The 27,801-nt window shown below is 42.4% G+C and overlaps 1 protein-coding gene across 50 annotated transcripts in view; it reads left to right on the top strand.

The window, feature by feature from the left end:
* Window positions 1–27,801, top strand: part of MAPK8IP3 (mitogen-activated protein kinase 8 interacting protein 3) — an 83,545-nt gene that overhangs the window by 26,679 nt on the left and 29,065 nt on the right. For 8 of the 50 annotated variants that reach the window (XM_068907961.1, XM_068907956.1, XM_068907954.1 and 5 more), the window contains exons 4-10: window positions 412–503; window positions 7,258–7,281; window positions 11,278–11,422; window positions 16,722–16,968; window positions 19,802–19,904; window positions 22,548–22,666; window positions 27,207–27,218. In XM_068907961.1, the coding sequence (XP_068764062.1) occupies window positions 412–503; window positions 7,258–7,281; window positions 11,278–11,422; window positions 16,722–16,968; window positions 19,802–19,904; window positions 22,548–22,666; window positions 27,207–27,218 (742 nt within the window). Of the gene's footprint in view, window positions 1–411; window positions 504–7,257; window positions 7,282–11,277; window positions 11,423–14,143; window positions 14,272–16,721; window positions 16,969–19,801; window positions 19,905–22,547; window positions 22,667–27,206; window positions 27,219–27,801 lie in introns of those variants that run through there. The other 42 variants (XM_068908000.1, XM_068907995.1, XM_068907986.1 and 39 more) reach the window with 14 other exon arrangements.

The raw sequence follows: 27,801 nt of genomic DNA, 5'->3' as shown, positions 1-27,801 counted from the left end.
TTTTTTAGAAAAATAAACTCTTAGCCTATATGTAAAATCATGTCAAAGAATTGAGCTTTACGACACTAGTGATAACTATGGCTTCTGAACTTTCGGAGCACTGCCCTACTACCTCATCTCCCACTGCCAACTAGCCTCCAGGAGACATTCTTCATTATTTTTGGATACACTCGTTTGTGGACCTTCTGTTACGATATTAAGCTTAAGTAATTTTTTGACCCTATTTTCTGTCAGATCTTCTGTCAGATTAGTCCATTCACTTATATTATCAGCTTAAAAGAATAGCAAAGACAAGGATATATGCAAAAAAGAAAGGACATTAGAAGTAGATGCTGGAGAAGACCAAGCAAAAGCAGAATTGGAGTCTTTTCTGCTTTTCTGTTTGGCTCATGGATTTTTCCCTGTTCACAGATGATCCAGACCTATGTGGAACACATTGAGCGATCCAAGATGCAGCAAGTTGGGGGAAATAATCAAACTGAGGGAAGTCTACCTGGGAGAAGGTAGGGCCATAACCTCTCCATATAATGTATGCCCTCCAGGAACTTATAAGCTGAGTGCACGTATTGGAAAGAGAAAGAAACCAGAACAGGGATCTTTCCCTGGAGGCATGGATTATAGTAGAAAGCTTATTTGTAATGGGTTGTGGGTAAGTTGTAGGTAAGTTTTCTAAGGCTTGGTGAAGAGGAGCTTTGTTACATGTTCTCTAACAAAGCTTAGGCTTTGCCATGCTACTATTGTTATGGGCCTCGAAAAAAAAGTTTTTATTTTCAGGTGGCACGTAAAAAGTTTATAAAATGAATGGGGATGGCAGAGAGTATACAACTGTGTGTGTGTGTGTGTGTGTCTTTGTGTGTTTGCGTGATAGAAGGCAACAAAAATGTAGCAATTAAATGCGTCGTATTTGATTTCTCCTGTTTCTTCAAGGGCAGATTTCTGTAGAGTCAGTCATCAGGAGATCAGATAAGTCTCCTTCTGCCCAAAAAGGTGATTTTCCCATTTTCGTAGCACCATTAGGAATCAGCCTTTGGTTAAAGAATGACAGCAGTAGGAAAGAAGTTCATTGTGTAAAATCATCAGCCCTTACAGCCCTTAGATCAAATTTAAAGCAGAAAAGCTGCAGTTGCATTGATTTCAGTACAGATACTTGTGATTTTAACTAGTGTGTGAAGAAACCAGATGCTTGCTCTGTGATGAGTTTATATACCAATGATAATGCCCATGGGATGAGAAATAACAAAGAAGTTTCAGAAATATTGGTTAGAGAAGTAATAGATCACATAACATATAATATTAATCTATATTATTAATCTACTCAGATCAAGCACGATCTGTTAAGTGACTCAGCCATAAGAAAGGTGTTCTCTGTGGGAATTCTTATGCATGTCAAATTACTGTTTGTGTTAATCATTACATGCTAACGATATGATTAACACTATAGTGACACTCTCTAACCCAGAAAGGGTTTTTAAACTAAAACAGTAGTCCCTAGGGGAACAATATTGACCAAGTGATGCGCCAGAGGAAATTCTTTTTGTTCTCCTTGCTTGTTCTTTTTTAACTTTTTAACTTCTTTTGGCCTTGAGCAATATCAAAAGGTGTTGCACACATATTGACCACAAGCCATGGCAGCTGTTGGTCTGAAAATAGACAAGAGACAGTACCAGTAGCACAGGAATACTCAGAAGAGATGGCCAGCTAACTACGTTCTCTCTGGTCTCATAAAATACATCTGAGTGATCTTGATTAATATCTCTGAACTTCACTTAGTTAATATCTGTGAACTTCATCAAAAATAAATCTGGAGCATTAGGCTAAGAAAAGGAGTACGGCTGGCATGTCAGAGTATACGCAGGGGCAGCATGAGAAGAGACGTAGAGTTGAAAATAATGGAAAAATTAGGTAAGCAGAAAACCATGAAGGTTTTTGAAGGGGAAGCAGTATTATCTGACAGAAGTGATGAAATACAAAAGAGCATCGAGCAGAGTTTGGAGATGAAGAAGGAGTAAAATTACTTGAAATTAAGAATAAAAGAAGATATTAAGAATAAAGGATGAATAAGTGAGGATATTATAGTACCTTGTATTTAGGTCTGTGACATTTAAATACCAGAATGTCAGTTGCCTTTGAGGTAATGTAATTGAAAGGAATTTTCAGGTCCTGACATTAAAAAAACCCCAAAAACTAAATCCTTCTGTCTGCTATGGCTTCCTTTTACTGGATTGGACTGCCCTGGAACAAGCTGAACCCAGCTTGCCAAAGTTTTGACTGTGTATTGTAAATGAGAAAGAGAAAGGGAGAGAAAAAAGCGACCCCCTGTGAAAGAGGCTTGGGGAGGGTGGGGAGGAAGGGAGCAGTACAAGGCATGTGTCTTCAGAAACTTTGGTAAATAGCCTGAGACTCCTGCCAGATCCCCTGCAGCCTTGTTATTCCCTCTCTGACTAGCACATTTTTTTTTCTGCCAGAGGACCATGATTTAAATGGAAGGCAAGAGATCCTACTAGATTAGGAAAGAGTCAGTCTGTAGTTTGGTACTGATGGCATACTTGTGCTCACTAACTAGAAGAAAATCCACGCTTGAAGCTACTCCAGTGCTGTGTGCCTCTACTGCTCTACTGTGCTTTTGCATGAGTTCTTAGCTGCTCCATGGTAGAGGGTGACCAGGATAGACTAGATCTTTTCAGGTGGATGGGAAGTGCCAGTTAGGTTGAAAGATGTGGTTGTTTTACAGGAAGAAGAATAGCCATGCTGATATCTGTATTTATATCTTGCTGCTATTTCTGTATCTCACTTAGGGGCTGGGGGAGCGGTGAGCTTCAGAGCAGACATGACACATCATGGCTTGAAGTAAAATGCCAGTTCATTCTCCCATTTCTTTAGTTCTACAGAGAGAACCTCAGTTCCACTGCCGATCAATAGACAGTCAGGTTTAGCAACATCACAAGGGCAGAAAGATCACGATTTTAAACAGTTTTCCCCTCAACTCAGAGGCAGACTGACTCATCTAGTTTTTCTCCCACATGATCTCTCCACTGTACAGTGCAATTTCTTAATCACACCTATAAGGAATTGGTTCTGGAGGCTTCGGAATAGGTCTGGATAAGCTCCTTTTTTAGCCACTTGTCCCAGGATTTCAGAGTTCTAGAACTGATCTTCTGCACATGCCTCCTCTGCATAACTTTTTCAAAAATGAACAGTTTTGCATAAAACTGAAATAACTGCTGCATGATCCATGCTCCCTCTCTTCCAGCTCTGCCAGGAAAAAATACAGGTTTTAATCTTTTGAAGGAGTGTCTATTTTCTATTTCATCACCACCTGTAGTAATTAGATAGTGTTGTAGCTTTGACTACAAGAATAACTTGCGGCTGGAAGATACCGGTATCTCAGAGAAAGAGCCCTCCTTTTTTTCTGAAGCATGATTGTTTCATATGATTGTTACAGTCTCATTTGTAAGGCTACCAGAGTCTTTTTACGCAACGTACAGAAAGGACAGAAAGCCACAGTTACGTGTAGATCAAGGGAGACTGTATCATGGACTCACAGAATGGTAGAGGTTTGGAAGGGACCTCTGGAGACCACCTAGTCGCCCTGCTCAAGCAGGGTTGCCTAGAGCGCGTTGGCCCAGGATTCTGTCCAGACGGCTTTTGAATACTCCAAGCATGGAGGCTCCACAACCTCTCTGGGCAACCTGTGCCAGTGCTCAGACACGCTGTCAGGAACAAAGTTCGTTCTTAGATTCAGATGGACGGTCCTGTACTTCAGTTTGTGCCCGTTGCCTCTCGCCCTGTCACTGGGCACCACGGAGAAGAGTCGGGCCCTGTTCCTCTTGACGCCCTCCCTTCAGGTGTTTATTCACATTGATAAGATCTCCCTGAGCCTTCTCTTCTCCAGGCTGAACAGGCCCTGCTCTCTCCGCCTTTCCTCCTAGGAGAGATGCTCCAGTCCCTTCTTCATCTCAGTAGCCCTTTGCTGCATCTGCTCCAGCAGCTCCAGGTCTCTCTCATACCGGGGAGCCAGACCTGGACACAGCGCTCCAGGTGTGGCCTCGTCAGGGCTGAGCAGAGGGGCAGGATCACCTCCCTCCACCTGCTGGCAATGCTCTGCCTAATGCAGCCCAGGATACTGCTGGTCGCCTTTGCCCCAAGGGCCCACTGCTGGCTCATGGTCAACTGGTTGTCCACCAGGACCCCCAGGTCCTTCTCCGCAGAGCTGCTTTCCAGCAGGTCAGCCCCCGGGTTGTCCTGGTGCCTGGGGTTATTCGTCCCCAGGTGCAGGAGCCTTTTGTTGAACTTGAGGAGGTTCCCCTCTGCCCATCTCTGCAGCCTGTTGAGGTCCCTCTGAATGGCAGCACAGCCCTCTGGTGAACCAGCCGCTCCTCCCAGTTTTGTATCATCAGCAAACTTGCTGAGGGCGTACTCTGCCTCATCATTGATGATGACATTAAACAGGACTGGACTCAGTATTGACCCCTGGAGTAAATGGCTAGCTACAGGCCTCCAACTAGACTTTGCGCCACTGATCACAACCCCCTGAGCTCTGCCATTCAGCCAGTTTTCAGTCCACTTCACTGTCTTCTCACCTAGCTCGTACTTCATCAGCTTACCTTATGAGCATGTTATGGGAGACAGTGCTGACACTGTTTTACTTAAGTCAAGCCTTACTGAAGTCAAGGTAGACAACATCCACTGCTCTCCCCTCATCTAACTAGCCAGTCATTCCATCATTGAAGACTGTCTGGTTGGTTAAGCATGATTTCCCCTTTGCGAAGCCACGCAGACTACTCCCAATCACCTTGTCCTTCATGTGCCTGGAAATGGCATCCAGTATTAATTAGTTCTTCCATCAGCTTTCCAGGGACTGTAGTGAGCCTGACTGGCTTGTAGTTCCCTGGGTCCTCCTTCTTGCCCTTTTTGAAGACTGGAGTGACATTTTTACTTTCTCCAAGTCCTCAGGCACCTCTCCTGATGACCATGACTCTCTCAAAAGATTACTGAGAGGGGCCTTGCAATTACATCAGCCAGCTCCTTTAGCACCCATGCATGCATCCCATGAGGACCCATGGACTTCTGGTACAAGGTGTCACCAGCTTCCAACCTTCTCCTTCCTTGGAGTTTCCACTTACTATCCTGCTAGGCATGGACTCCAACTGTGTCACCAGTGCAGTTGGGGCTCTTGAAGCTGTGGAGTCTCTAAGAGGATCCTGTCCATCTCTCTGTCATCCTCTCTGATACTTTGCAGCCTGCTGACCTCCTCCTCTAACTCCTCCAGTTGGTGACACAGCTCTTCAACAGCTCCACACATCCTGCAGGAAAGAAGACCATCTGCCCCAGCCTCATGGAGAGGCCCCATGACTTCCTGAAGCCTGAGACTTGCAGAGCTGCACCCTCCATTGGAAGCTCTGTCTGGGTCAAAGCCTCTGACATGGCAAGGACAGCTGCTCCCACAGCCGCTGGGGAACGTGCGCTGTGGTACATCAGAACCACACCTCAGGATGTGTATGCTGGTCTGAACTGAGATGAAGACTCCTCCTTTGCAAACTGCTACATGTCCGGGCTGTGTTCTGGACCTGGCTCTTACACAAGCCCTTCCCGAGCACTGGCTAAAATTGCTTGACCCTCCCTAATCAAGTATTTACCCTTCCTCTTCTGCCAGTCAAATATTCCAGAATATATATAGACTATTTTATAGTATTCCTTCTAGAGAGGAGTTGCTAAAGGATGTGATGGATATTTAATGGGCTATACTGAGTTACACTGGTGTTGTATTTTCTGCAAAACTGTAAATTAATCTCACAACAGACAGGGTTTTAGAAGAATAAAAATAGTTACAGAATACAGTGTTTGGTGTCTGCCAATTGCTCTGACCATTTCCTGACTGAAGATTATGCTGAACTCAGTATCCAAATGGATTATCTAAAATATAAAAATCCATTGGCAAAAGAAAAGATAGATGGTAGCATTTCTAGGCAAATGGGACAGGCCTGATGGGTGCAGAATGCAAGATAAGACATGGTATAAAAAGGAACTGATAGTTTGTAGATGTTCTTCTGAATAGAAGTACAGGTGTCATTCGTAACATCTTCTTTGTGTCTGACTATTCTTCTTTCTCCTCTCCCTCTGGTGGTCTGGGAGTTTAGCATGTTCTCAGAACCCAGGCTGATCCTTGTGTCACAACATTAATGGGATAAGGATGTTAGGCTTGTTTCTCTTCCCACGTATCCTTCTGTAAATAAGAATATATCTGTGAAAGTTCTTCCACCATGAAATGTAGAAGTAATATAGGCGAGAGTGCGCTCAGGGCCTCCCTGTTTTAAATGGTGGCTCTGATATGTATCTGCCAAGTTTGGACTGCATGGTGGAAATTGATTTTAGTGAGATTTCCCTTTCCTAAGTTTCAAATAAGTTCAAATAAGATCAAATTAATTGTGGCTTCATGCCATCATTCAGTGAAAGAGAAGCACAGTGAAAAGCATTACTGGTAGTGTCTGGAAGACCACCATTCTCCTGGGGTGAAGAGCAAAACTTTCTTCAGGAGTTGCCTCTCTGTGCTAGAGAAATTGCAGTTTTTTGAGGTTTTAAGCGTGGCATGTCACTAGTCTCTTGGGAGAGAAAAAAAGAAAGAGGAAGGCTGTACATTGTATGTCTGTCAAAGCCCTTGACAGGGCTTTGACCTGAATTTGTACGAACAACCAGTGGGAAACAGGGCTTTTTCCTTCATTTCAAGCTTTGCACTGTTCCTGTGTGTGTGTAGCTCCGTATTTGTATTAGCACAAGCATTTCTGCTGGATGTATGTTTGTGTGTCGCTACACAGCTGTATATGGATTTGCACATTTGTGCATCCTGGTGCACTGATGTGTGCTGAGGGGAGATATGGGCCTACGTTGCTCACAGCCTTCCTAGGTGTTTATGTGAACGCGTTTGTTCATTTTCATCCATGGATGTGCTTGGGTGTGTTCTGTGTGGTATACTACATAAGTGCGTATTTGCCTAAGCCCATGAGTGCTCCAAGTATGTTTGCCTATCACTTTGAGAAATGTTTGTGCAAGAACTGTAGGGCTACCTGGATGTTTCTCACCATCGGAGAGGGGTGATGAGTGGGGTGTGCACTTCTGTGCTGTGTGAGTAGGGGGCATGGATAGACTGTGTCTGTTGGAGGGCTGCACGTTTGCATGACCTTTGCTCTCTAATGGTTGTTTTTCTGTCTCGCTTTTTGTGCGATTGCTGCTCTGTTTTGGCTGTTATGTTTGTCACTGCAGTCATCGCCAGTCATGGAGGAAAAGGTAAATTCTATTGCTGCATCTTAACTTTATTAATCTTAGTTTTGGAGGTTGCTGTTGAGTGGCAGTGGTGTGATGCTGGGGATGTACTGTACTGGCCTGTTTGCTGTCTCTGCCTACTGGTATTCCACGTTAGACTTGCTCATACAAGTGACAGTTTCTTGGGCTGACGCAAGGGGAACCTGCAAGCTGCTGTGTTCATACATCAGGAAGAAGCTTGTGTGTGCCCAGAAGCAGAAGATGCTGAAGTTCGGTCCCAAAACCACATCAGTCCTGTAGAATCGGATGTTTACATTTCCCATCCCTGAGTATTTTAAAGGTCTTTTTTCCCTTAGTTTGCCATACAGTACAAAGCATCCATGTTTTCCAAGCAGGACAGAGATGCATGCTCTTGTTGGTGATTCTCAGAATGCACTTCTGACTTTGGCCTGAACAATGAGTCCTCTGCCCTGAGCCTACAAAGAGAACAATTCTCATCTTCAAATATTGGCAAACAAACAGTTTTGTTATATTTTATAAGCTTTAGGATTAAAAAGCATCCTGATCCCAGGTTTTCGCTACTGAAAACCATTTTTGAGGAGTTTGACATTTATCATATAAACACAAGGCAGAATTAATCATTATTAAGAGAGTCCCTCTATATGGGAAAGAATTTGGTTTATGAAGGTTGCTCTAAAGGGCTGTAGTGAGCACTCTAAAGTTAGACCAGCCTTGAGGATGCTCTAAACTTTTTTTTAAAGACCCAGTTGGTAAAGTCAGCCCCTGGACTGGAAAGCTACAGCTAGCTCTTCTGCAGTTTGTGTCCTTCCCCCTTCCCCAGGAGATAGAGGAGGGGTGGGAAAGTGTTTCCAAAGCAACTCAGGAAGGAAATTTTGAAAGCAGTTTTCGTAACAATCTACATTACATTAAAATGCTTTCCTGAAGATGCTACAGATTCTGACACTACTGAGACTGTGCACCTCTGTGCTTTGTTTAATGTGGAGCATAGAGTTCATACGTTCACTGTATGCTGAGTAGAGTATTGCATCCCCTTCCATCTTAAATACGTATGTGTTTACATAGGAATGTAAAAATAAGCTGTGGAATCTCCAAGGAAACCTGGCAGATATTACGTAAAGAGGAAGTATGGTTTAATGACTCTGTCAGCACGTGTATGAGATGGCTAAATTTTTAAGAAGTGGCAATGCAGCCAGTGACTTAATGTTAAGCCATCCCAGCATAGCATCAAAAAAATATTTATAGCAAACTGTTAGATATTCTCTATGCACCACTTATTTTTCAGAAAATAAACTCCTTTCAGGAATGTTTTAGAGAGTTACAGGAGCTTTTCCCTACCTACCTGTTTCTCCACCTGTGAAGCGTGACTCCCTTAGGGCCATCATTCTAAGCTGAAAAAGAGGAAAGATATGAAACTAACATTTAAAGCTGCTCTAAAACTGGCTTAAAGTACATATTTTTCTTCCTGAGCAGAGTGATTCCTTTAAAACAGGATCTTTGGGGTTTCTGGGCCATTGTATCTCTGAGCATAAAGCTAGGAATCTTCCCTCTTCGTGGCATAAAGTTTCAATTTCTAGTTTTGAATCTTTTCATGGTCTCTTGCACCTAACTGACTATAGCTTAATGTGGGTTTTAGATCAGTATGGTGATAGGGGTGAAGATTTCATCTTAGGGGAAAAAAGTTTCCCTAGCAAGTTATTTAGAAAATAAAACACATTTGCAAGTCTTCAGGGTCTTGGAATGATAGCAGTAGGATCAGGAGAGGTAGGTTAGTAGTAAATGTAGGAAGACCTAATAGATGTAGTTTGTTACAAATCGTCATGAAATATTAGGAGCAGGTATAAATGTCAGGATAGAGATAATTAATCAGCATTTAAGCAAAATCAGTATTTAAGCAGTGGAATATTTTGTATAACTCTACAGTGGCTGCTAATTTCAAAAAGTAACAAGCACCTTATAGAGATTCCTTTTGAGTGGAAAGGCTAAAAGGAAATTTATAATCCCTATTATACATGAATCTGTTTTTGAATCTGTTGAAAGGTGATTGTGTCTACTCTGTAAACCAAACTAAGCTTATTCAGGTTGTGTCTGTGATCAGTGATCCTTTAAAAACCAGAGCCATGTGCTGCCTTTGTCAGAGGATTTGTCCATTTTCTATGAACCGTGTATGTTTGAATCCTTAGGATCTTCAGGAGATTCTAATGCAAATTCTTAGGAAAACTGCATCCCAACTTTCCTCGCTGAGCTACTTGAGAAACACCTTTCTTTCTGCCCTTTCTATCTATCACAGATGGGTCACAGCAAGCAGTTATTCCTCACCATGAGTGACACTGGCATGCCAGCACAGTGCCCTAGGTCAATGAGACAATGAGGAGGGAACAGCTGGACATTCTGATTTTTCTGCACAAACATTGTTTCTTCTATTCACACTCCACCTCTTTCTCCATAAATGAGCTGACCCTTGCATCGGCATCTGTGTTAGTGCATTTGCACAAGTCTCAGGGGCCATAGATTCTGTTGCAGTCATTTTCATCCAAGGTCACAAGTGGAGCAGTTGTATCTGTCACTTGGCTAGATCTCAGGAGAAATGATCTCCCTGTCCGGGAGCAGCATCCCACAGCGTAAACATGGAGCCAGGCTGAGAAGGGGGATGCATCTGCGTTTAAGAGGAGACTCTTTACTGCTGCCCTGTTCCTGGGCATTAAATCTGACAAGCCCATCTGCTTAGTTTGATTTTGAAGTCTAAATATTGATTTGTTAGGCAAATCTGTTCACCTTTTGCATAGCCAAACTTTTTTTTGCATAGCAATTAGACCACTGCTGATGATCATTAAAGAAAGACACGTGAAGGTCTAGCGTTACTAATTCTCATGTACAGACAGATAGATTTTACCTTTTCCTGTACCAGTAAGTGAGAAACTTGAGCAAAGGGGGAGTAGGCCCATAGAGGAGCTGGTGAAGTATCATTATTGAACTCCTTTGTGGGTGCGTGTTGCACAGAGGATCAGCTTGGTTTGTTTCTGGAGGGCCACTGGAACCCAGCTAGTGGAGGCTGCTGAGGAGATCTGCTAAGCGGATGTCTGCTCCAGTCCCTGCAGGCCTGCTTCTCTGGCTCAAAATCAGTTGCTGGCTTTGGCCTGCTGCTACAGCCTTTTCCACCTCCACTACTTGCTCTAGATTTTCTCCTGCTGGAACTTAGTCTCAAAATCTGTGCCAGCTGATATATTCACAATCAAACCCAAAGCTAGCTAGTCACCTACAATTACCAGAAGAAATGAGAGATGAAGAAAACATCATTACAAACATCTGGCCATGTGGCTGATACGTTCATTTATCTGTTCATTTATATCCTGAATTTTGAATGGATTACACCATGGATATGGAGCGGTGATCACGGAGTGCAATTGTTACTTTTCTTCCTTAATACCTGAAGCGTTCCAAAAGAAGTTTAATTTCTGCTGTTGGAGCAAACCAGATTTGGGATATATAGAAGTGCCATGTAGGTAACGCTCACTTAAGCCTCTTTCGTGACTCAGTGATGAGATCTCTAGGATCTGTGGGAGCTCTGAGGTGTCAGCTTCATGGTATTCACAGAAGAGAGTTGTTTGCTTTGGCTTAGTTTTCTACAGTGCTTTCTGTTCCTCAGAGGATATGTTGACTTAAATTGACTCACAGTCCCTTGCATTTTTTCATTCTCCCAAAATCTTCCATACAGTTAATGAAGTCAGTTGTGTCTGCTGTGGTCTCCTAATCTCTTCCCCTTTCTATAGAGTTCCCCAGGGAGACGTAGAGCTCCAGCAATAGACACCATGGGGCTGAATAGACAAGATCATGGAAGTGTGGGTGTTGGGAGTCCATACAGCTATAGAGTGAGGGGCAGGAGTACAGTTCAATTTCTGGTGATTAATATTTCATGTGAGCTCATGTGAGGTTTCTTTTCTATAAGAACCTTGTGAGTGGCTAACCGATTGCTTTTCCCTCTCTCTCTGTTTCTCTGTTTAGCAGGAAGGAACGTCCTAACTCTCTGAACGTCTTCCCCCTTGCGGATGGAATGGTACGTGGGCAGATAGGGGCCAAGATCGTCCCAACACTGGACCACTGGCACCTGAGTGACCTCGGCCAGCTGCAGTCCAACTCCAGCTACAAGGTTTTATAGACCGTCACGGAGCAAGGGTTTCCCACTCTACCACTGTCAATAGCATCTTATGTTCTCATTAAGACAGAGACCAGTCTGTGTCCATAACCCTTTGCAGCCTCTCCCTCCTCTGCGCCTGCTCTTTCTAGTAGCTGTGCTGTCGTGGGGAGGATAGCGTTTTGCAGACCTGTCATGGTAGGAGAGGGATTTGACAGCTCCTCATGCTTCTTGTCACCTTCTTGTTTCGATGTCAGTCTCTTTTGCTTGGCTGGGCCCAAGTGGACAGGAGAGTGTGGGGAGGCAGTTAGGCATTTCGGGAAGATAAATGCATTGCTTTTTATAGCTTATTTGGGAGAGGAAATGGTGGAACCTGTCTGCCCCCTCACCCCTTTCTAGGAGCAATACTTGTGCACCTCAGCTGGGACCAGGCATTGGGTTGCGTTTGCTCTCCAGTGTTTGTCCTTTCTGACTGATCACTGTTTTGGCCTTCCCATCTTCAGTAAAAAGGGGTCCTAATCCTATCTGGATACCCAAGCCTTACGCTGCACTTCAGGTATTTCATTTCCTCACCCACTTAGTTTCTTACTCTAAACTTGCATTGTGTCACTGTCAATACACTGCCTTCTGCACTGCATCTTGCCAAAAGCCTCACAGCATTGCAACTGCGCTGAAGCAGCTGGATTGTCCTGCCTGTTGCTTGTGATGCTCTGCTCTACCTTTCAGAGACTGTGCTGAGCCTGAAGACCCAGAAGTTGCACTCTTGAGTTGACAGTTCTGTGCATTTATTCACATTTTAGACTACACATGGTGACTAATATTGCACCAGCTCAGAGTCCCACTGAATTTCTCTCTTTAAATGATGTTCCACAAATCCCTTGTGACAGGCCTGACAGCCAATAGCGCATGTACCCAGTTCTGCTTTTGATATATCCACCAATATCCTGCAGAGCCTGGAACTGCTTCCAAGTCTACTTTGAAAGTGTCTGATAGTCTATCCCCTTCACTGGAATTTGTAGAACATCAGGTGTTTCACGTGTCCTGTACTAAAGCAAGCTAAGAGGAGACTGTCTTCTTGAAAAGTTACAAGTCAGTAATCCTGTAAAATCCATTAAGATAGTAAAGAGGAAGAGAAAAAGAACCATGTTATTACAGCCATTCTGCATGTCTCCAGACTATACTAATGACACTTTGGCCTGAGGCAGTCTGCAGAAGACACAAGACAAGAAATGCAGACAAATTCAAAAAGGTATGCCGAACACGAAGCAGCAACTTTTCTTTTTTAACTCTACCTTTGGAAAGCAACCAGGCCCAGCACAGCACAGCCCTTAGCACTGCATCAGCTCTCTGCTGTTGCAAAAGTTGAAAATCTAAAGGCATAACGCAGGCATAAACAAGATCCTTGGATAAGATGGAGACTGTTCTTGCAACCCAAACATTGCTTTAGTGTTAGAGGCACGCTGGTTTGGGAAATATAGCATCTCACGAAATACCCGCCAGGTTCTACAGTAATTTCTGGGGTGCAGTGCCTGGAATTAGGGAATAGCAATGCCACAGTGCAATGATGTAATCGAGGAGGAAATGAAGATATACCATGAACATTTTTCTTCAAACAAGCTAGTGCTATGCCAGCACAGCACTGCTACAAGGACACAAACAGCAACCAAAAGTTACAGAGACCATACTGCTTCCAGTTCTGGAGTTAGTTTTATTTCTTGGGATCTCCAGATGGTGCGATACTGTGTGGTGTAAACACACCCTAGAGCTCTCTGTTGATCAGGTGTGCGTGGCAGCAGTTAGCTTTTAGAAGAGAGCTGGGAGGAAGCTGGGGTTAGCTTCATCTTCCGCAGACTTGTTAAGGCTTAATTCTTTCAGCTGCACGATTTATAGAGCTTCTAAAAGCTTTTTAGTGAGAGTTGAGTAAAACTCAACAGTAATTCAGTGTCTGCGTTGCAGGAGACTATCACAGGAATTCAGAAAAATTAGAAGTTGTGCTCTCAAAGTTTAGATAATGGGTTATTGAGTGGATCTCTTTGTAATCTGTTGGTGGTGGTGTCAGGCCGAAAATCCATTTCTGGTTACAGGAGAACACTGTGCAGAGGTAGTAGTGTGCTGCTCTGGGTATATCTGACAGGTAGTGCTGGGCTTGGTGTTGGTGCTTGTTAGGGAAATTTGGGAACAGGACACTGGGTTTAAGGAGGCTAGCTAATAGATGCAGTTGGGAGTGCTAAGGCTATGGAAAACCCAGATGGATAGCGTGTTGTGGTGGCTTTCCTAAGAGTATGGAGCAAACATATGAACAATTAAAGGGGGAGATTGACTGACTTAACTAGATTTGCAATTTGGAATGGAGATTTTCCTCCTGCAAACTTCTTATGCACTCTCTGACTGAATTGCTATTTCTTAAGTATTTTGCATGACTGAAATCTCAGCATTACTGCTGATGTGCTCCTCTTCTCTTCTTCGGTAGCTCTGATATTTCGCTGACATCCACTGCATACACATAACTCTCCTTCCCAAAGTGTGTATCCTGAATCTTCTGACTAGTTTTCCTTCTCCAGGGGTGATACGTTAGTTATATCTTAAGTGTCCTTATATACTTATTATTACTATTTTCTGTTTTGGTTTCTGTCATTATATTATTTTATTTTTACGTTCAGTTGTACGTTTATTTTATATAATGTTTTAGAGATGATAGTCCTTAACGTTTTTGTTTTTATGTACTATGCTTTCAGTGTTATAACCATACAATTGTGGCTACTCATGGTGACATATGACTGCTATGAATGTTGGGCCTTTGCAATGCATTTTGGAGGTCACTACTACACATTTGATGTTTAGGAGGTTGACAGGTATGGCTGTAGGTAAGTGGTGGTTATGGAGAGTATTCTTTGGGTGAGCTATGGGTTATGGAGAATGCCTCCCAGGCTGTAGAGGAGAGCTGTGGCCTTAGTGGAATATTTAGTATTAATATAGCACTCAGGAAAATAGAAAGAAGATTCAGCAAAGTCTAGTAGAGCTTCTGAATTGTTAAGAGGAGTACCTTGGTAGTATTTACAGTCTGAGAGTGGATTTCTCCAAAGCAGGCTGGTAGGTATGTGAAGGACATTTTATAGGTAAATGTAAAATTCAGTTGTATAACCCAAGGGCAAGCGTAGATCGGAGTGATTATGTCACTGATGTGATTTGACTGAGGGGAAGAGTATGTCAGTAAGTAAGAGATTACAGGGTATGTTTCTGGTCTAAGGATTGTCCTCTGGACACTGATGATACAGCATTTCTGAATGATGTCTAGTTCCTAAAAATAAGGAGTGACACTGGATCCATCTGGGTGTCTGTTTTACAGTGTGAAGTTCCTCACAGACTGTGGTTATGCTGTAGTCATATAGGGGGTACAAGAACATCTCTGAATTCCGTACAAGAGAAGTTTTGTTTATGGGAAGGAGGTTTTACAATTGTACTTTACACTAGGTATTCTTTGTCCCTTTGTAAATTAGAAAGCACAGCCGGCAGATTGCAGTTGAAGTAGCGCAAAACTTACTGGGTCATATTTGTTCTGGTTTGATCTTTTTTTTTCTTGACACATTAGAAAAATTTCTCCTGGAGCAGGAATATGAAGTAGATGTGGGAAGTGTGGTTTTCACATGTAGCAGCCTAAGTGAAATGTCCTCATCTCAGTTTTGATGCTGAAAATCAGCAAATGTGCAGGGAGATGATTTGAAAGTCCATATGGGAATGTGGGTGTTGTTTGGACTGACGATCCAAAAACAATATACAAAAAATGTGGATCGTATTTAATGGTAATGTAGTTTAAAAAATATATTATTTCCAGTATAAAAGGCACAGATGCAGTGTAAAACTTTTGACTTCCACAGTGCAATGTACAGCAGGATATTTTAAGATCAAGCACACAGAGGACAGTCTAATTAAAGCAGTATGTTAATAAGAGTCCAGATTTAAAAAAGAAATGGCTGCAAAGGGTTTAGTCACCATTTTTTAGTCCTCTCACTCATCCCATTTTGAATTCTTTTTGTCATGTTATGAAGTTGTTATTAGAACAACAGAATGAAACTTCCAAATCAGTGAAGTGAAACAGCATCACAGCTCCAGGGCTGGGAGGCGTGAAGAAGCCTCTGAGCAGAATCAGAAGCTTTCTATCAATTGCACAGGAGAGGAGAGGCAAGTAGAAAAGGTTGTAGCTGGGTCTGCACGTGCAGATACTGTATGTCATCGCACCCAATTGCAACTCATTATCACATATAACTGAAAATTTATTTTGTCATTTCCCTGCAGGCAGTAATTGGAGTGGGCTGCTATGAAGAACAGGGTGATCCCATTTGGGTCTGGGAGTGATTACTCCATTGGTTAGGAAGTTAATTGCCTGATCGTGAAGCAGCGCTGTTTTAATTGACAAACAAGGGTCACAGTGTAAAATGCTGGCCAAGTCTTGAAAGCCTCCCCTGTTTTTCAGGAGGTGGTGTTGCAAGAAGTGGGGCTGTAATGTCTGCAAAACTGAGACCCATTTGTGCACGTTTCACACTGGAAATCCATCTCATATGTTAATTTGTAAATTGGTTTTTTAATTCTTGGGTCTTGTCTTCTGTCATTTGGAAGTGGGCAGATCATACCTGTTTCTACTCTGTTGTCAAGCAGGACCCATGCCTGGCTAGCTTCTGCATAAAGTGATAGGCGGACATAGGTCTCTGCGCTAACGAACTCAGACCATCCCAGCTTGGTATCCGCTTTGCTTCCGCAGTTTAGTGTTAAAAATCCTTCTCTGTTCTCTCAAAGTGCTAGCATCCGAGTTGTTGTAATGACTTACTATAATGACAGCATCCAGAACCTCTAAAAGGCCAATTCAGATCCTGTCCCGGCAGTATCCATGTTGCCTTTCGGTCTTGGAAAAAGTTGGCCTGGCTTACTACAAGTGCTAAAACCCTTCAGCTTCCACTGTAGTCTGTGGGAGTTGCGGGTGCGTTTCGCCTTTGATGAGGCCATCTTCCTTGAGATGCACGATGAAGATCACATGTTGATGTGTCTTCTGAAGACCAGTGCTAAGCAGTAAAGGAAGAAGGAGATCAGTCCTTAAATAGGTAGGATTTGCTTGCTGAGTTCAGCACGAGAACTCACTGCTTCATTGTGGTTGCAGTGCCAAGCGTGACCAGTGAGCTCTGGACAGTTAGTTCGTGTGATGAACGAGACGCAATTTTTCATAATGCTTTAGGGCAGCCATAACCAACACATGGGAGATAAATAGAAATGTATAGCTGTGCTTTTCCCTTTCTGTTTTTCTCCCACCCTGGAATTGTCATAGTGCCCCCAAGATGAAATGTCCGAATCTGGACAGTCCTCGGCAGCTGCCACACCGAGTACCACTGGGACCAAGTCGAACACTCCCACGTCATCTGTTCCCTCTGCTGCTGTCACCCCCCTGAATGAGAGCGTCCAGCCCATCAGTGAATACAATGGCACGGCCAAGAGCAATAAGAGGGCACGAGAAAAGCGGAACAGCCGGAACATGGAAGTCCAGGTCACACAGGAGATGAGGAATGTCAGCATAGGTATGGAAACTGGATTTAATCATTAAAATAATTGACTTCACAGTGCTTGTGTCTGCCTGTTACAGGAAGAGACTGGGAGCATGAGGGCTAATCAGCTTCGTAAGTACAGAATTTGAGGTAGGGTTCCTTGGAAAGATCTATGTGCATCAAACGCTAACGGGATGTCAGCTTTTTTCTGCATAGAAAATTGTAAAAATTTCAGTAATGATGTGGATAGTTTCATGAATATTCAGGATAGGAATATTGAGTTCAGTTCCCTGCAGTTGCACTCCCCTGTGTCATAGAACCCCTTTCATGAAAGGTCAAGTCCCATCTTCGTCTAACTGGGCTTTTGGAGAGCTGTTTCTGGACCTCATTAATCTGATAGTTTAAAACTTCCATTTAATTACTTGTCTGAATTTATTCGTAAGTATTTTAAACCTCATTGTTCACCTGGCAAAATTGTGAGTTGGATTAAATAGTTGTTTTCCCTTCTGTGTGGTTATCCACGCCCTGATGTATTTATAAGTAGCAATTATATCCCTGTTCAGTTTTGTTTTTCTAAGCTAAATAAGCTGATTTCTTTTAGTCTGTTTCCAATATAAGAAACTCCTCAAACCTTTAAAAGCTACAATTGTTTTTTCTCCACTCGCTGGAGTCCTATATGGATTTGAATTCATGATCTCTAGTGAGGAAAACCATCACCTAAGCACCAGGCTATTTAAATAAATAAATGGTGGAATAACATGATGAAAGCCAGTTTCCGTGGTGTTTAATATAGCTCTACCAATGCAGCATCTAAGCAACCCCCAGCCTGTGTTGTATTTAGATTTGCAGCAGCCCTTGGAAATGAGAAAAGATCTGTTTCGCAGGTCACGAACTTACATACGAAAGGACTGTAAAACTAGCTGAAGATCATAAAGAAGGTCTGTGCAGGAATACATGAATGAGCCTGGGTCTCCAAGGTTAGCATCTGAAGCAGAGGATCATCCTTTTAATCCTAGTAATGCAGAGGAGGTTCCTCTGCTAACATTCACAATTGGGCTTCTAGCAAATTAAAACCGTCAACCAATATATAACATCTTTTGTTGTAGCTTTTGGCTGAGAATTGCTATGATTTGAGTCCCATTCTGTATTTATATTAGCAGCTGAGGGGCTCCCAGGTCATAGAGGTCAGTCTACCAGACACGTCAGTGTAGTTCTTTATAAAAGCATATGGCTTCTGCATGGCCAACTGTTAAATCGTTACCTATTTTGTGATCTTGGCCAAGGCAGGTCAGTATAAGCATTAGTACTGGATAAACTGAACATGAATGTCTTTGGTGGGAGAAACCAGGAATTGTATGTAACAGGAATAAGCTAGAACTAGACACGCAGGAAAGGAAAAATTGCTATAGTAGTTCCAGTGATAGTGCTGGATTTGCTTCAAAGGTAAGTTTGCCTGACAGTATTTCTCCATGGGGTTCAGAGAGCTATAGTTCTAATGCCCTCTAAATAATTGTCCTTACAGTGACTTTTACGGTTGCTACTTTATGAGCTAGTTTACCATCAATAGCATTCTTGGGCCAAAATCTGCTCTTTTGTATATGAGTGCAACTGTGAAGTCCTTGTGCGTGTGAAAGCTTGTATTTTCTTGATGGAAGTGCTGTATTGTGGAATCTGCTAAAAGCTGATAGTTGCATCTTTCCTAAGCGTTGCATGCTGTGGAGAAACTCAGATACTTGAATTTTAATTATATATTTTATACATAAATAATTGTCTGTCAGTGATGCAAATGCCTTAGAGCAGAACCTACAGAAAAGGTACTCAAAGGCATTTGCAGAAAAGCTTCTCAGCTTGGAAAAATAAAGAGAAGGAATGCTCTGTTACTGTGAGCCTGGAAACCGCTGGGGTGTAGATGCCTAGTTTGGCAATAGATACACATCAGGCTTTGTCTTCAGACACGGCATTTGTTGCCAACTGGTGCACAATGCCAGCCTAAAACAATAAAATAACACTCAAGTTGTCAGGGGCTTTCTTTATATAGTTGGCTGCTAAAGCTGTTTGGAAAGGTCAAAAATTTCACATCTGACACAGCTAAGGGGCTAATGTAGTTTACAGATGAGTCTTTAATCCTTCAAGAATTTCATATTTGAACAGACCCTGTGTTCATACTACTTCTTTGGGATAGGTGTAAGTCTGAGCTTTTGAACAGTTTGGTTTGTAGTACATAGAACTTGACAACAGTGGGAAATTCCTTATTTTCTTTGAATATTGGCTCCAAGCAATAGCTTATACAAAGACGGTCTAGATTTCATATATAGCATAACGCAACTTCTAAGTGAAATTTCACTGTAATGGCTATCTAAGCCAGTTGTAAGTTTGAGAATTTGTATTGACCAATTATTTTGCTAAAATCCTCAGTATCGATTCATAACTTAAGTAATCTCTGTGAAGAGAACAGAAGATGACTCTGTGTTCTCAGATCTTTGCCAAAGCTGCATTGTAAGTGAAGGGTTTTTATTGAGAGATAGAAAGGTCATTTTGAAGTTATTTAAATAGGTGGAATGTTTCTGATGATCACATTGTACTGGAGATCCATCTCAATGAGCTTGGTGGCACCCAGGTATGGCAGGGGATGGGGGGCCACTTACGGTTATGTCTCTTCCTGCTCTGGAATTATGAAGGCCACCTTCCCAGAACTCGTGCCTTTGTGACTCCAGATGATCATCCCCCTTCTGTTCCTATTTCAAGATTTTGCACATGACACCATGAAGTTTTGAAGTCTTAATATTCAAAGCCCCAGAAGTCCCTTCCGGGAACGCTATCCTTTGAGAGTACTGATCCTCTAGATTGCATGTGTTGTCTTATCTAGGGATGGGAAGCAGTGATGAGTGGTCTGATGTTCAGGACATCATAGACTCTACTCCAGAGCTGGATATGTGTCAAGATCCCCGCCTGGAACGCACCGGTAACAGGTATTGATTGTGATTTTCCACTGTTTAGTCTGGCTTTGTGAGGGGTGAAGAATGGATGCTGTGGCTCGCACTGAGTTCAAGATGCAGCTCTTTGCTTAATCCCATACATTCTCCTTGGTGGAAGTATGAGGGGTTCAGGTCCTCGAGAGAAGGAAAATGTCAGCTAGATGTCTGGTAAAAAGCTGTCCAGCTGACCCAGAATTGGATTCATTTGAGACAGGATAGTTTGCCTTGCTGGATCAGGGAGGACGGGGAAACATAGCATCAGAGGTTTGAAGATGGGAAAAGGGGACAGAGGCTTAAGTCTTCAAGGAGAGGAAAAAGATGCATTTGTCTAATAGGAGATCAGTTCTGAATTCAGTTTTAAAACTCAACATTTTTTCAATTTTACTTGCTGTAAGTGTCAGGGAGCAGCAAGAGCAGGGGGTGGGGTTGACCCCAGCACAGGCAGTGCCCTCACTGACACAGGTGCAGTCCTGCAGGATCTGAGCAGGATGCTAATAACTGTCTGCATCAGCAACCCCAAGGAAGATGAGGGAATGCGTTAGGGCCAGGGACTATCCAGGAGCAGCAGGAGACAGGACTAAAGACAGATATAGCATAGCTCAGATAAGAATTAAAGGCCCAGGCCTGAGCTTATATGGAGCCCTTGGACCAATGGGCAGAAGGTGTGTGGGTGGTCCCAGGTGAGGCTAGTCAGATATTGCTGTGGTTCCTGTCTATAACCCATTTTGTGTTGGATAGGAGGCTCCTTAAAGGATGTTAATTTTGGCACCACATTTCTATGAGGCAGCTCTTATTCTAGAATTATCAGTCTAAGTTCACTGATTGATTTTTACCAAGGTCTGGTGGGTAGTTTTACAGGGTTTCATTAACTTTACCCTGCTCTAGGTCTTAATTCAGCAGTGCACCAGTGAAACCAAGCCCCAAACTCTTACAGGTTATGCATGAGATTACCCTGACAAAGTCAAGGCGAGATTTTCTCACAGTCTAAATCTGGACTGGATTCCCACCTGTTGAGCACCCTCATCTAGAGGTGTATGTGAACAGAGATAAAAGATGCATTTCTCAGTTGCGTATCGGTATATAGTGGTCATAGTTTGGACTAGACTGTATTTGCAATTAAGCTCCCCTCAGAATATATAGGATATATGGGCAACTTTTAGAGTCAGCAGCAGGAAGAATCCAGGTAGCTGAGCCAGCTCTGCGAGAGGAAGATGAAAGTGGCCGATGGGATAAGACTAATGATCAGTCTGAACCTGAGGAGAAAGGAATGGAGAACATTGCTCCACTAGGAGTTGTTTAGGCAGAGTAGTCTGTGATCCAGGTAGAGAGACTGAAAAGCCACAGGAAAGAGACACAAGCTAACTGTGGAGCTGCTGAACAGTGTGCTGAACAGTGTGCTTGCTGCTTTCAGACCAGAATGCTTTCAAGAGACATACAGCTTCTGAAAGCTAATTGCTAAAGATGGTCAAGCTGGATTATGTCTTCAAATTAGAGCTTGGTTGCTTCTTGTCATGTGTGGCTGTCCATTAGGCAGTGTGTGAACTAATTAATTCTGATGCAGTCACGGCACCCATTTGTAATTCCTCAGTGCTCTCAGGCTGCTCTCTGTAGTTAAAAAAACTCCTTTTCCTCCTTTTTCTGTAGCACATTGTACTCGTGAGGTATCAGAGACAGCTATCACAACACATTTGTAACTTCCAGGCTTGATCACTGAGACTTGATTTATGTGAGAAGAAAGCCACACAACTGGAGCTAACCTCCAGTGGTACTAATATTTCTGTTAGACTGCTGGAAACTTTGCTCAGCGTCTCTTCCTGCTGGCTGATTCCCCCCAAACAATGCGGGGCATTTAAAAATCTTTATACCCACCTTAATGCCCATTCTTGGCATATGCACCGATAATCCCAGAGGTGGCTTCCCCCTCTGTTATGGTAACCTCCCACAACAGCTCTTTTCTGTGTGAGCCATAGGACTGTCAAGAAATACAAGATTTTTGAAGGTAGAAAAGAGACTTAAGATGTGGGAATGTGCTCCTGTATGATATGATTAGATAGCATTAGATCTGCAAATTCCAAAGTTCTTCTCTTTGATTTGCTTTTACTGAAATAACATTTTACTAACATGTGAATAAGCATTCATGCATATGAACTGACCCAAAGAAGAAACTAACCATTCAGGGTGCTTTCAATTACTAGTTGGGAAAGAACAGAGAAAATGATTGTTGTTTGCAACATTTGACTCCTTATCTGATCTTAGTGCTATAAAAGGTGCTATCTAGATTGATAGGCACGTGGGAACCATTGCACAGTCTTAAAAGTCAGACTTGAGAGCTTCTGTGAGTTAAAAGTTTTCCATCAAATACTTAATAGTCATAAATTATGATCTGGAAAGGAATCAGCTAGGCCAGCTTTGCTGAGGTTGTGCATGATAAGTACTGCCAAGTAGCTTGATATGAGGAATGAAATGTGTTTTTTCCTTTCTTAATACATTCACTGAGTCGGCCCATGGTGCAGAGGTATAAAGCTTTCAGTGTTTTAAATGCAACGGTCTGCGATGCTCAGCATTTCAGAGAGGAATGTGCTAGCTTAAATGCTGCCAAGTAACAAGAGTCCTTGCTTTTTTTTCTTCCAACAACAGCCCGACACAGGGGATTGTGAACAAGGCATTCGGCATCAACACAGACTCTCTGTATCATGAACTTTCCACGGCAGGGTCCGAGGTTATTGGGGATGTTGATGAAGGAGCAGATCTGCTAGGTAAAAACCTGCTAGAACTCTTCTGTTCTCTCTGGTATAGTGAAAACTATGCAAGGCTTTTAGAAGTATTTAAAATCTCTTTTTTTCAGAACTTTGGATCTGTGCCCTTTAACAATGACGTGAAATTTGGGGCATACTGTGACTGAAATATGTACCAGCAATACAGTAATATGTACTTAGAAATTAATTTAAATGGTTGGGTAGCTTTAATTTGGGTTGTCTTTATGTAAATAGGTTATTTTTGTATGGGATTCTCCTGCACAAATGCTTCAACGACAAAGCTTGCTCCTTCCCCTTCCTCACCCAAATTTTCTCCCCAATAATCCTGCACAGTAGCAACTTCCCTTAGAATAAAGCTTTTGTTTGAAGTCTGCAATAAAGTAACTCCTTTTGTTAACTTTTTGAAGTTCTAACAAACAACATTTCTTTGTTTTCATATGGAGATATTATGGTCTGTATTGTGCCTTTTATCCTTTTATAGTCGGTCTGAGAATGTAATCGCTTCCTAGGCTGATCTTGAAAGGAGTTTGTAATATCCAAAGACTGGTTATATTCCGCATTCCTGACTAGGACTTTGAAGCAGTCAGAGAAGCAACTTCGTTTTCAGTTGCAGTCTGAGCCCTTGCCATACCTTTTGATGTTGGTCTCTGACTTCTAGACTGTAATTCGTGGCAGAATTTAAGCGTGCTCTTTGTCCTGTCGAATGTTTTCCTGAATCAGGACGCTATGAGTGAGGTTTGAATGCTCAGACAGTGCAGGCAGCTGATAAAGTTCAAAACTGTGTAGCTCACTTTCAGGTTTGCTGCTCTATTTAAGGAGCCTTAGGAGACATGAGGACAAAGTATCTTTCATGCAGTGAGTAGCAAGAGATCTGATTTGAAAGCATACATTTCCTTTCTGGTGATTACTGACATAAGAGCTGCTTATGGATTATCTCATAATTGGTTCTGGAAAGACAGTTTTTACTGAAGAGCTTTTGGATATAAATCCAGAACAGGATCAGCTGAATCACATCAAAGAATTGCTGCAGCTCATCTTTGCAAGACTTAAAATTGCGAAGATATTTACATCACCTTTGAGCATGATCCTGCACGAAGACTCTCTGAAGGGGTGTATTGCTGCAGAGAAGATTTTTAGCCTATTCACTGATGACTTGACTGTGAAGGAGGGGACTGAAGGCTGAAAAGTAGGCTAGTCCAGTGCTGTGTGCTTCATCTAGTACAGAATCTCTGAAATTGGTATTTTTATAGACAATTTTGTAACTTTGAGATGTAAGAACAAGATACAGATTATCACCAGGACTCCTGCAATAGCTATTTGATATAGGTAGATTTTTACTTTTTTAGAAGCATGGTGTTAGCTCTGCAAGACAGCTGCTGTGTACAAGTCAAATCAAAGGAGTGATGACCTGATGGCCATTGCCTATAGTCTTCAGACATTTATTGTTTGACCCAAAATCAAGATTGGTGGAGGAAAAAAATCGATAGAAGTCTCCAGGTGAAAGCACAGGCTTTCTCTGCCTATGACTGGAGCCAACGTGTGCAGTTACTCTCAAAATTTGAATTTAGAAGTTCTTAAGGAAAAGCTGGAGTTCCAGTTTTGAGAGGAACCTGGGTGTTAGCAGTCATTACAGAAGGGCTAGGAGTACTGCTCAGAGTGAAGCTGACAGTAAGAGTTAACTACATGTGAACGTTAAAGCTTCTTCTGCCCTGTGTGGTATGAACTTTGGTTAGCCAGCCCCCATACATCATTGACAACTCTCTTCATAGCAGAATCAAAGCATTACAGCCACTGAGAATCTTGCCATTGCCCAGCTATGTTTGTTCTTGGTTTTCAGGTGCTCTGTTATTAAGAGTGTGTGGTCTATTATATGGCAACCTGCCACTGATCATATACATCTTCTGTGCCAGCTGCTGCTTTCTTCACGCTCCCCAAAACGGCTGGGGCATCAGGGAATGTCAGCTTCTGGAAGGTGTTATTCAGAAAAATTACTTGCTTAGTATCTGAACTGCTTGAAACAGTTTATTTCCCACTTCCTGAAAGCCTGCCTTCCTGGAATCGGCTCACCGGTTGGATTACATCGAGATTCCTGTAGTCTGGCACAATGATCAATGAGAAATGGGAGCTGTTGTTTTCAAAGGGCCAAAGCTTTCAGTTGTCCAGTTGGAGACCTTGCAAGGTTGATCACTACAACTTCAGTTAAAGTCGAAGGTGCTTCATCTCTTAGGTAAAGCTGCTAAAGATCGATGACGTGTCTTGAGTCTTGAGACATCCATTGTTTGGGAGCTACCACTTCTAATAAAAATATACGGTGACTTTGCTGAACAGTGCCCCTGTAAGATCAGCTTATTAAGATCAAATTCCTTTCTATCTACCATCTAAACCACCACCTGCTCTAATATCCACAGGCCTAATTTTTACATTAAGTATAAAATTGCTTCCATATGTAGAGATAGTTTGTCCTTGCCAAATACATGGAAAGGAAGGGAGACTGTTTAACCTTTACCTTTCTTTTACTTAGAAAAAAATATATGTTGATCCCTCTCCATTAAGCATAAAAGCCAACCTTTTTCTCCAGGCTAACACCGAATTTTAAAACTCTCTAAAAGTTTCTGTGTTCTTCATGTGTTCCAAGTTCGCTCGCACAAAGCTACCGAAAAATACATTGAAGCGAACCCTTTGTTGCCATCTTCTAAAGAGATATGATGTGATACGTCACTTACCAGCTTTTCCATGCTGCTCCCTGGGACAATTTTCTGATTTTGAGCAGAGCAGCAGAACTCTTGCAGATTATCGCATGCTGGACCAGCAGAACAGGAAGGCTTCTCCCGATCCCTTTGCAAGTCTGGGAGATGAAATGGGGTGACATCAGTTAGTTCTATGAGTGTCCTGACAGAAATGTTAATCTAATTAATCCTTTTGTTGATTTCTGGCTGCCTGCACAGTCCTCAGACATCTTAAGTGTTCCTTAAAATTAACACACATGTGGCCAAGACTGTATTAAGGGAGGAAGGCAGGCAGAGATCTTAGAAACTAAATTTGTACGTTTCTTGGCTATGCGCAATGGAAAACACTAAGAATCTCTGCTAAAGCTGGAGGCTAGATCTCAGTACTGACAGATCTGTCAACATTATTCACCATTTTGTCTTTTTTTGTTGGATAGGTTGTTCTCTCTCTTCCTTCCATATCTTTGAATCTGAAGAGTCACAGAGGAAATTGTGCTATATGGCTGCAAAGTAAGCAACAAGACTCACATGCTGAAAGAGTTCTCTCTAAATCAGTGTTAGAGAGGTATTATTTCCTTTTGGACTCAGTTTCGTAAAGACAGAGAACTGTCATTAAAGAGGACTTTGAAATAAAAGGAGCTTACAGAAATTACTCTTGAGCAGTACCTGGAAGACGTGTCTGTTTCCTGAATGGAAAATCTCACTCTTGCCTTGTGGATATCTGCAAAGCTACCAACATCTCTTGGTACAAAATTGGCCCTCTCTAGTGCAGTTTTGGATTATACAAATTACAACTAAAGTCTGTTTTTATCACTATTCTAATACCTCTTTACATACATGAGTTCATATAGGATGTAGTTTGGAGAAAAATGTGGAATGAGAACAACTATGTACTCGTCATAATTGTTCACTGATTTCCCTTCTTTCTCACTACAGCCTTATGAACGGTCCTAGTATCTATTTGGCCTGTTTTCCTGCGTATTCACGTGTTAATCGCAGGTTATTGCAGTACTGATCCTGAGTACGTTCCCCCTTCTCTCATCTCCCCCTTTCCTGTTCTTCACTGTCCCATGAGAATCTGGACGTGAAGGCCAACTAGCCGTTTGGTTGTGGGCTGTGGGAGGTGCTTCCTTTCAGTTTTAGGATACCTGACTGTATTTGCTTTGGAGACTAAAACCTCCCTTCAAATAAACAGGGGTTTTGTGGTGAAGACAGAAATTCAGCCGTATTAGCGGTAAGTTTATATATAGTTTTTTTTATACAGAAGTTGAAATGAGATTACCAAACCCAGTCCTAACATCATGCATTATAAAAAACTGTTTTAAACAACTGATTGCCTTTTGCAGACTGAGGTATCCTTGAAGTACGTATTGATTCTGAGAAAATTTGGTTGCTAAACAAGGATTTGTCTTTTGCTCAGGAGGGGAGGGGAAATGAGGAGGTAGTGGAAATTAGCCATTGTCCTGCATTTAATGATATGATTGAGAAAATAAAGGTTTATCCAGTCCAGGAAGATGTGATCTCCTCAAATTGGTGTCTGAAAAACTGGGGGCAGCTAAGGCATGTGCTTCCAGTTGTACTGCGGGTTACCTTTCCTTGATTTTTTTACGTCCTGTATGTAGAATCATGCCATCTGCGGTCATGGCAGGTCCTGTCCTTACTATTTCATGCCTTTTGACATTGAAATGGCTGAATCATTGTTAATTTTTTTTAAAACAAAATTTTTATTTTGTTGGTTTCGGTCACTGATTGATCCTTTTTTCACTTCCTTTTTTTCCCTTGTCTCTCTGTGCTTCGCTGGACATGGCCCGTAGGGGAGTTCTCAGGTGTGTATCTCTCCTCCGTTCAGTTTCCTCCATTGTTTCTTTTTTCCTTGTCGAGATTGAATGACGTGGTATACACATGTGATACTCCCCTGCTCTTGTCCACTCACGGTTGGCTTTGCGGACTTTGTCCCGCCTTTGCCTTGCTTGGTTGCCTTGCACTGGTGGGTCCCCAGACAGTAGGACATCGCTGCTTTGTGCTCACGTGCTGCTACATTTTGATAAGCTTTTTTTGTGGCTTTCTGCCAGTTTGCTCCACTATATTACACTGACCTGTCACTCGGGGTCTTGGGAAAACCCTGCTGTGCCTTTTTCTTTCTGTGGGGTGGAAAGTTTCTTTTTGTCAGGACGGGAGCTGTATTTTGAGTAGATCTCAGGTGGGCATGGAAATCAAAGTTAGGTTTTCCATTTTCCTCCAAGTAAACAAAGCTTTGAGGAATCCCTCTGCTTGCATGATGCCCGTTACAGGTCAGTTAGTGCATACTGGCCCTTTTCTGGAGTCGCTGTAGTAAAATTAAAGACAGTTCATTTCTTTCTCGATGGATCAGTGAATGGCAGAGCCTCTGCCTTTTGCTGGAGCTTTGTC

The sequence above is a fragment of the Struthio camelus genome, chromosome 15 (assembly GCF_040807025.1).
Source record: "Struthio camelus isolate bStrCam1 chromosome 15, bStrCam1.hap1, whole genome shotgun sequence".
In the NCBI taxonomy this organism is placed as follows: Eukaryota; Metazoa; Chordata; class Aves; order Struthioniformes; family Struthionidae; genus Struthio; species Struthio camelus.
The sequence above is the reverse complement of the archived record's forward strand: the minus strand, read 5'-3'. Positions and strand labels throughout refer to the sequence as shown.